General features: G+C 43.7%; 1 protein-coding gene across 2 annotated transcripts in view; it reads right to left on the bottom strand.

Moving 5' to 3' along the window:
• Positions 1–1,856: 1,856 nt before the first annotated feature.
• si:dkey-191m6.4 (rho GTPase-activating protein 22) overlaps positions 1,857–10,293 on the bottom strand; it is a 28,650-nt gene continuing 20,213 nt past the window's right edge. For both annotated transcript variants that reach the window (XM_062378877.1, XM_062378876.1), the window contains 6 exons: positions 6,925–7,132; positions 6,701–6,833; positions 4,493–4,566; positions 4,296–4,417; positions 3,140–4,163; positions 1,857–2,876 (listed from right to left, as the gene is read on the bottom strand). In XM_062378877.1, coding sequence (XP_062234861.1) covers positions 2,654–2,876; positions 3,140–4,163; positions 4,296–4,417; positions 4,493–4,566; positions 6,701–6,833; positions 6,925–7,132 — 1,784 coding nt within the window. In that variant the 3' untranslated portion in view covers positions 1,857–2,653. The remainder of the gene's footprint in view (positions 2,877–3,139; positions 4,164–4,295; positions 4,418–4,492; positions 4,567–6,700; positions 6,834–6,924; positions 7,133–10,293) is intronic.

The raw sequence follows: 10,293 nt of genomic DNA, 5'->3' as shown, positions 1-10,293 counted from the left end.
TTAGACTAGCACAAATATGCCAAGGTCACGAATGATCTTTGTCACTTTTATTCCCATACATGTCCATTCAGTACAATAGTGGAAATCGATAATAAATAAGCACCATAGATGACCAGCAGTGAAGTAAAAAGCACCTACAGTTGTGAGACGTATATAGGAGGAAAATTATTGTCTCTTTTGGAATCAACTAACCTGCTTTAGACTTTGTGGTGTGGACGCTAGTGGTGGTCGTACATAGGCCTCAATGGAAAAAAAAAATACCTTGTCAGACTGTGCAATTAACTAGGGTAGTGTATTACCACTGGCTTCACTGGTTTCTTTATGTAAAAAAGTCACATGATCCAACTGAAAGCACACTTTCACTTTAAATAATATATACTGTTTGTGGCGCCTTTAAAGGAACAAGTGTCACTTGAACCACTTGCGGACATTCTTCTGATTCGTGATAAGTTGCTAAAAGACATTTTCAGCACAGTAACAACATGCAATTCTCAGAAAACCAATATATGAAACCTTTTCATTTTGGAAATATTAAATAATAATCCCAAGGACTAGATCTATAAAGCACATCACAGCCACCTGGATCTGTTTAATGCATCCCATAATACATCACATGTTCAGTATTACAGAGAGTTTATCCGATTTTTCCCCCCCTCTGTTTATCGCTACCTTTTTTCTTTTTACATCGGTCTGGTTTCATCGACAACACGTTACATTCACTACAAGTTTACATTCTCGATTCAAAACTTCCATTCAATTCACAATTCACTTTCACAAGAATTGGCACCTACTGGGGAGATCAAGGTATTCGTCTTCAGCAGTTTTTTCGCCATATATATATATATATAAAAAAAAGAAACAACAATGCAGCCACTGTGTGTACTATGGGCCAATATATGCACTACATCTCTGGACAAGCAAGCAACACTCTACCTTTTTCCTATTTCAAAACACTTCCCTGAAGGCACAACCAGGAAATTCCATTGTTTTTTTGTGGGCAGTGTTCAGCTTCATGTGCCAAAATCAACACGTCTTCCAGGCAGGCCATCCTGATGTTTAGTGAGCGAACAGCTGAGAGGCGCTCCAGCTTTGGTATTTACTGGGCACCGGTAATGGTCTCCACCAACTGGGCCACACCGAGGCAGCGTGAGCTTAGTGGAACATTCTTGAGGAAAATGTGTTCATCATCCCTGTTGTGTTTGTCTGCACATTAAAGGTATATTGACATCTGTGAGGATCGGAGTCAACCGACGACTGAGGCTTTGCCATCAAAGGGACATGGAAACCATGTAGATAGTGATTAGAGGCACTGGAAGAGGCGACTGCAGAGGTTCCACTGGCTACTGCTTCTGATTGGTTGTGTGACCAAACAGAATAACTTGGAAAAACCTGGATTTCTGAACCCGCTCCACAGTAAAACAGCATCATGTGTTTGGAGCACAAATACAGACCAAATAAAGACAGCAGGAGAAAGAACCTCTGCTAAAGCTGTTGTTCGAGAGTCTGTTCACTCAAATCACGCAAACACATGAACCCTAATGGTCTCCAGCCACGCTAATAGCTTTAGAGAGATCAGCCTGACAAATCTGGATCCTTTACCTTTCATTTCTGCTGCTTATTCCAACTATAGGTCCAGAAACAGAAAACCTTTTGTTACTTTGTATAATAAACAGCAAAAAACACTTCTCTGTCTTCATATCCAGCCAAAGAGAGTTTGATTTTCTGGTTAGCTACCAATTCAGGCTGAGGGAAAAATATGTGAATAAAACCATATCCCAAAATTGTGATGGGTTATTTGGGGCACCTAAAGGGAAATTAAAACATACTGATATCTTAAGATAAATGAAGGCAGAATAAAATTGTAAATTCAGGCTTGTGTCATTTTACAGGGGGGATATCAGAAGATCACCTGTGTTAAGTGAGGAATGTGGAGCATTTTGTTAACTTACAAACTGCAGCAACCATGAGTTTAACCTGACTAAATAATGTCTTTCTCTTTATTCTCGTAATATTATGCCTTTTTCCTAAATAAAGTATGATTTTTTCATGTTAAATAGTGACTTTCCTCTCAATTAGTAATTCATTCTTAAAACTACAACTTGATTCTCAAAATCTCAGATTTTCTTTTTCTTCAGTATGGCCCAAATACATCATACAAAACATCTAAGTTCAAGATAAGTATCAGATTGAGACAAATTTCAATCAGCTGACTGAACATCTCCAATAGTATGTCCTGTAGTGGTGTCAGAGGTCAGTGCTCTCAGGTCAGAGAGTGTCAGAGAACAGGAAGTTCCACCAGTTACATGTGATCATCCAAACTGTTAAAATGCTGCTTCACATTACCCTGGAGTGTGATCCCAGGAGCCCTAGCTTAACGTGAAACAAAGTCACAACTGCCTGATGCTTGATGGAGATGATTCTGAAACGGACTGCACAGCCAGTCCCAGTTTGATTTTTACTTCCTTCACAATGTCCTCTTCCATCTGAGTTTGTCCTGAATGTATTCAAATATGGCCAGTTCCATTATTCTCTTGCTGTGTTCTTCTTCTAAAGGAACGCACTGAGGAGGGCTTGAAAGAAAATAGCCCCCAAAATATGAACCCTGATGACAGCCACAGTTTTGGAGACAAGACGGACGAGTGGCCCGGACGTATCAAATGTCGCTAGTCCTTGCACCCAGGGCCAGATCTCCCAGCGTGGAAAAGAAATCCTCCATCTCCTTCTCCAGGAGCCGGTTGCGGTTCTCCGCATCCTCTCTTGCCCGTTCGGAATTTCGCAGTTTGATCTCCAGCATGCGTTGCTTCTTCCTTTCCTGCTCCATCTCTTGTTCCAAACGCTCCATCTGCGCACACAGAGCAGTACTGGACTCTTCCAGTCTGAGGAGATGCAACACAACACAGGCAAAGCAGAGAGGTCATTGAAATTCACCTTTTTCCCCAGTAATGTAAGACACCAATTAGAAATTATGTTTTGTAACAAGAAATACTCTGTATCAATTCCACTAAATACCAACTTGGAAGTTGACAACATTGTGTTGTAGTCACCATTGCCAAGCACCCATGATAGTGAACAATTTATTTGACAAAAGAAATCTACACATCTATGAAGAAGTTTCGGAAATGCTAGCGCACTGACTTACTTTTCTATCCTTGCCTCGTAGGAACTCTTCTGTTTCATCAGCTCGTCCTTCAGTCCTTCCACCAGACTGCTCAGCGTTGAATTGACCTCGTCTCCATCCTCGGACATGATAATGGATGGCACGCCAGCTGCCGCGACCGTGTTTCCGTTCTCGCTGCAGGCCGCACTGCTGCTGCACAGCTCCATCGCCTCGCAGCTGTCCTGCTCAGAGCTCGGGTCCGTCATCATCCCTCCATCCCTTCCTCTGTCGATCTCCCTCTGGCTCTCCATCCAATCCCCCTTCTCCCCACTCTCTCCACAGTTCTGGTTCACTGAAGGCTCGCTCGCCGAGTCTGGAACGGAGATCTCGCAGGAGGAGGTGGACCACGGGGTGCTGGACACGCTCGGTACGCTCCCCATGCTGGAGGAGGAGGTGACATTGTCATAGGTGGATAGTCTTTGCGAGGAGCCGGTGGAGTCGCGGTCACGGGCGGACCGCTCGCCTGAGGATGTGCGCCGGTGTCCCCTCAAGGAGGACAAACCATTCATGAGCCAGTTACCCCCACCACCACCTCCACCTCCTCCGCCACCAGGAGATACACTAGTTGTATCTGCCACGGAGCCTGCGCCGCCACTGCTTTGCTTGGCTTGTGGCTGAGAACGTGGCGCTGAGGAGCCTTTGAACGAGTACTTCCAGGAAGGAATGGTCTTGGATTGTTTGCTCGGGCTAACCACTGTCTCGCCCTTCCCTGAAGAAGACCCCAGTTTGGGTCCAGCGTTCGGGCTTTGGGCGGGTGTGACCGCCGCACACAGTTTGGCGTCCAGGGACGAGGCACTGCTGTCTAGCTCTTGGTCGGGGATGGAGACTGGGCCGCTCTGAAGGTCCTCCTCAGAGATCCAGGCTCCCAGGCTGCGATGTTGCAGCTGATGCCCCTGGATGGGGAGCTCTGTTTGAGGTACGGTGAGTCCCTCCTGGTCCCTCCCTGAGTACAAACGGTTGTGTTCCCTAATGAGGATTGTCATCAGGTGCTGGACCAGAGAGGTACCTGGATGATATGAAACACATTCAGACAGGACAACGAAAGATTTATGTATCAAGTATGTTTAATTGTCAGTACGTCCAGCTGCATTGCAATGCTGGATTTTACGGTAGTTCATGGTGACTTTATCAATCATACCTTCCATGATGGTGACAGGGTCCTCCATCTTGGGTCGAAGGATATTTGGTCCAAATACTGTGGCGAGATTCTGGACACTCATCTTGTTCTGAATACAGTGGGACTGGACCTCATCTAGGAATCTAGACAAATTAAGAGTTAAATACTGAAGTTGTATTGTTGTATTCTTTATCAAGAAAAGAAGGCAGTGCACTTACTTGCATATGTACTTGAGGAGATTGAAGTTAGGTAGAGGTAGAGTGCTAACTTGATTTCCAAGCTCCTGGACCCCCTGATTAAAGAGAGATCAGTTTTAGGCACAACATTATACACACACACAAACACACACACACAATAATTTACTTATTTGGTTTTAGCGATGATACTCATTGCTCTGTTAGTCATGCAAATCCTTTTCTTTACTGTGTGTGTGGCTATAGGCTCTAAGAAGACCAAGACTCAGGGAGTAGAGGCACGTTGTCTACTAAAAAGACAGTTGGCAGTTTGATCCCTGTCTCAACCCTCTGCACATACCGAGTTGTCCTTGGGCAAGACACCGAATACCAAGTTGCCCCTGACGGCTGTGACAGCAGTTTGTGATTGATTTGATTGAGAAAGTGCTACATATAGATGCACTGTATGAATGTGTTTGGATGATTGCAAAAACTGTATATACAGTGCCTTGCATAAGTATTCACCCCCCTTGGACTTTTTCCCATTATGTACTGTTACTAACTGGAATTCAAATAGACTTAAATAAACTTTTTCCCGTTTGATCAACAAAACATGCATAGTACTTTGGAGGTGCAAAATAAATTTTATTGTGACACAAACAATAATGACAACAAAAAAGTTGACATCTGTTGGGTGCATAAGTATTCACCCCCCTGTGTCAATACTTGGTAGAACCCCCTTTCGCTGCAATTACAGCTGCAAGTCTTTTGGGGTATGTCTCTACCAGCTTTGCACATCTAGAGATGGAAAGGTTTGTCCATTCTTCTTGGCAAAAAAGATGAAGCTCAGTCAGATTGGATGGAGACCGTCTGTGAACCGCAATCTTCAAGTCTTGCCATAGATTCTCTATTGGATTGAGGTCTGGGCTTTGACTGGGCCATTTTAAGACATTAACATTCTTTAATCCAAACCATTCCTTTGTAGCTCTGGCTGTATGTTTAGGGTCATTGTCCTGCTGGAATATGAACCTCCGCCCCAGTCTCAAGTCTTTTGCAGACTGCATCAGATTTTCTTCAAGGATTTCCCTGTATTTGGCTCCATCCATCTTTCCCTCTATTCTGACCAGTTTCCCTGTACCTGCTGAAGAGAAGCACCCCCACAGCATGATGCTACCACCACCATGTTTCACTGTTGGGATGGTGTGCTTAGGGTGATGGGCAGTGTTGGGTTTTCGCCACACATAGCGTTTTGCATTGAGGCCAAAAAGTTCAATTTTGGTCTCATCTGACCAGAGCACCTTCTTCCACATGTTTGCTGTGTCTCCCACATGGCTTCTGGCAAACTCCAAACGGGATTTTTTATGGATCCCATTCAACAATGGCTTTCTTCTTGCCACTCTTCCATAAAGGCCAGATTTGTGGAGTAGACGACTAATAGTTGTCCTGTGGACAGATTCTCCCACCTCAGCTGTGGATCTCTGCAACTCCTCCAGAGTAACCATGGGCCTCCTGGTTGCTTCTCTGATTAATTTTCTCCTTGTCTGACTCTTCAGTTTGGGTGGACGGCCTCCTCTTGGTAGGTTTGCGGTTGTGCCATATTCTTTCCATTTTCTTATGATGGATTTTATGGTGCTCAGAGAGATGTTCAAAGCTCTGGATATTTTTTTATAACCTAACCCTGCTTCACATTTCTCCACAACTTTATCCCTGACCTGTTTGGTGAGCTCCTTGGTCTTCATGATGCTGTTTGTTCAGTAATGATCTCCAACAAACTCTGAGTCCGTCACAGAACAGGTGTATTTATACTGAGATTAAATTGCAGACATGTGGACCCTATTTACTAATTATGTGACTTGCAAATGTGACTTGTGAATGCAATTGGTCGCACCAGATCTTTGTTAGGGGTTTCACAGTAAAGGGGGTGAATACATATGCACTCAACATTTTTCAGATTTTTATTTGTAAATAATTGTGAAATCCATGTAATATTTCCCCCCACTTCCAAATGATGCACTATTTTGTGTTGGTCCATTACATAAACTCACACTGCAATAAATTTTAATCTGTGGTTATACCATGACAAAATGTAGAAAAGTCCAAAGGGGGTGAATACTTATGCAAGGCACTGTAGCACCTCCTGTCTCGGGCAAGAGAGGACTGTGCCTTTCCCAAAATGTCGTCAAAAAGTCAAAGTCAATAGTCCTATAATATATATAAGTACAAATACACAAACAAACACACACTTCCACATACCTCCTCCTCATCTTTGGCCAACAGCTGTGCACAGGTTAGAAAGTCTTCATATTTGGAGAAGGGAATGACTGGTTCAGGCAGCTCCCGCAGGTACAACTTCAGCAAGGATGCCACCGTGTGGATGTCTGTGTTACTACAAGAGAGCAGAGAAAAATAATGCTCTCTCTCCTATATGTTGACTCTTAAAAAGCTGCAGCACCCCCACAACCCCCCCTTCTGCCTACCTGTCAAACAGAGGCTTGTCACCGCAGTCGAAGGCCTCTTGCAGATCTTTGACCAGGTTGGCCTGTCCCGGCATTCTGAAGAGACCCTCTTCATCCAGACCCCGCTCCCTGAGGAAGTCCACACACTGCTCCACCAGCAGGGGGGCCAGCCGGGGGCCAAACTTCCTCTCATACTGCACCGTGTCTTCTAGACGCTGGCCAAATATCCCTGGGGACAGATAGAGGAAACACTAAATATCCATGCATATGAATAATTTTTTTGTACTCTCAATCGAAGACAATCGAAGGTTATAAATATTTTGTAACTGTATCTATCTAAATCTGAGTTTGTCTCGTAGCAACAGTTACTGATTATGTCATGTCATGGCCCATGACATGAAATAATCAGTACGTTCAGTACGTTTTAAGGACCCCGAACCACAGCATGGCCAACATCAACCTATTGTCCTGTCCTCTGCAGGCACGTACCTTGGTGCAGAATTTAAAGCAACACTATTTCACTTTTACTGAGCCACAGCGCCCCCTGCAGCCACATTAATTGTGTCAGTGAACAGAAACACAACTCAACCGTGGATATTCCTTGTGATCCCCGGCTTCCTGAACCTGAAGATCTGCAGGTGTAACAAATACAACAATATTTGAAATAATTTGAATGACGTCTCATTCTTTTGGACCGATCTACAGTTCAATATTACTCTGAACTTGCTGGTCCTCATTCTAAAAATGAATGTTTCGACTATCAAGCTGCCCTCAAACATGTACTGGACTGAACTGTGTGAATGCAAATTTGAGAGTTAGACGCTTCATAGTTTCTGCAGAATTTTTCCGCCTGACCTCCTGGTATAAAGTCGGTAGAAATCCAGGAGAAGTCAATGGGTGAACACAGCAGGCGATCCCACGCTGGATTTACCGCGATTGAGTGGGAGCAATTGATGACGCTTCTAACACCCGACAGACGCACAAATAAATAAAGAAACACATGTCTCCCTGCGAAAAAGCAAAGTCCTACACATAGGAGACACCGACAAAGATGTCAAGAGAGTTAGTGTTGATTAGAGCTGACCACTGTTTTTGGGTGGCTCACGGTTCTTTCTGCCTCTGGCTGCTCCACCTCTCATCTGAATAAGGTGGAAGGTAAACAAAATTTGACCTGTAGGTCATGTCCTATAAAAAGGCTTCAGTCAGTTCCACACAAAGTCACAAAGTTACAAGGAGTAAGAACAGACGTTCACATTGAGGAGTGGAGATGAGGAAACATTCTCCACATTCAAAGTCAGTGAACCTTCAAATTAAATTTGAAGCTGCTGTTTGAGGAAAAAAGTTGCACAACTTTGCTTTGAACTGGTTGAGGAGAGTTTCAAAGAATGAAAAGTGTTAAACTGTTGATCTTTGTTTGACACATTTAGGATGGAAAATGGAAATTATTAGCCAAAATAAACAATACGCAAGAAAGAACAAGATCATTTTCAACACTTTTGTGCAACAACTAAATATTCCTTACTGTCTGTTACCTGTTGACTGACTGCAGCAGTCACAGCTGGTCGACAGCTCGCAGTAATCGTAGTAGTTCACCGAGCAGCGGCTGCACAGCAGCAGAGAATGCTTCTCATACACCCCAAACCCACATTTCACCAAGTTCATCCATTCCAGTTCAGGCATTTGACTGCTCCGGTAGATTAACCTCGCATTTACAAAGTCCTGTGCCTCTGAAGCGAGCTACAGTCGAGGAGTAGCACGGACGAGCAGCAGCAGACAGCAGCTGATGGAGCAGAGCAATGTGGCCAGCAGACGGGGGTCAGTCTGCCGTGACCATAGTCCTGCCGTTAACGACAGGTCTGTGAGTTGGCGACAGATCTATTCTGGACCGAGAACTGAGAGACAAGCCCCCCCCACGAGAATGTGTGAGGGCTTAGAGAAATGTGACCGAGCTAACATGGATTCACAGATTACCACTACACTTTATAGATGAATGTGATGTTTCTTTCCCCATGTGACAGAACTTTAAATATGTATAACATATCTTGGGGTGGGTATGATTTAGGGGTTTTAAACCCCATCACAACCATAGACTGTATATAAAGATAGACGACATGACGGCTCCCCAAAAGTTAAGCCAATGCGTCTTGATCGCACTCTGGTGGAGGGCTAGGGTATAAGTCTTAAACCTGCCTCTACGATGTTTGGAACGTGGACAATACTAAAAAGTCAAAGTTCATGTAAACAAATTATTCCCAAACTTAATTAATGTTATACAATATTCTGTTTGAAAGCTGAGGCCTTTAAACCGTGTTTTAAGCCTAAAAGTCTGCTAACAGAAGTGGCAATGCTAACACGTACACCGTGATTGTAAGAGTCAAATTTGAATATCAGGGATTTGATGAGACTCGGACGAAACCACAGGAGCAGCATGGAGGTGTTTTAAGAATCGATCCCCAGTTAATAACTTTAAGTTTCAATTATAAAAATCCAAAAGTGCTTTGTGGACCCAAACCCAAAACACTTTTCCATCGGCTTAGTGGTGATTAGATAATGAGATTATGCTTTTCCTGTTTCTGTGAACTATCCATTTAGGTAGTTTTTGCTTAATCTTGGTAACTGACAAACAGCAAAAGTAATTTCTCAACCATGAGTATTTGATGCCTTTTATGTTTAATGTAATTTGGAGACATTTTGATCAATAAATGCAACAAATTTCTAAATCTTTTTAAGCCAATCATCATTCGAGTCTGGCCAGCAGGGGTTAAATCTAGCTGCTGAAAATGTAATTTTAAAAAGAGAGCACTGACATCATACACTAAATCATCGGTGTGTTATTCGACATATATCACCCTATTAATACACAGCCCCTTTGTAACCCAACACCGTGCTCTTCAGCTGCTCCTTATGGCCCAGTTTACATCCAGAACGGCCTGCGTATATTTCTGGCCTCCTGTTTAGTAACACTGGTCAGACGTCCAGTCCGGAGCAGACAAGCTGAGAATTAACCGCAGGCTCACCGCTACACTTAGAAGAGACGCGGCAACCCACTCCACAGGCTGAACTGCAATCACAATTGTACATGTACTTTAATGAAGCCTCAACAGGTGCCAACCACCAAGCAGAAACCCCAAGAGACAGTTCTCTATTTTAGAATTCAAACTCATACTCGACTTGAGGAGATGACAGCGAACTGTGATCACATTTCTCCTGTCAGGTACGGCAGTATAATAGTGACATCGGGGTGAGAATTAACTGCTGGCATAGGAAATGAGACACAGTGGAGGGGTAGATGATACTTTGCATGGCTGGGCTCATGTCTGTAACTCATACAGCATAACAGGGACACACCAGGGTCTTTTTCCGTTTCAGCAGCAATATCTTGTTCCATGT

Source organism: Platichthys flesus, chromosome 20, assembly GCF_949316205.1.
Source record: "Platichthys flesus chromosome 20, fPlaFle2.1, whole genome shotgun sequence".
Lineage (NCBI taxonomy): Eukaryota > Metazoa > Chordata > Actinopteri > Pleuronectiformes > Pleuronectidae > Platichthys > Platichthys flesus.
Note: the sequence above shows the minus strand (reverse complement) of the source record. Positions and strands in the feature narration are given on the sequence as shown.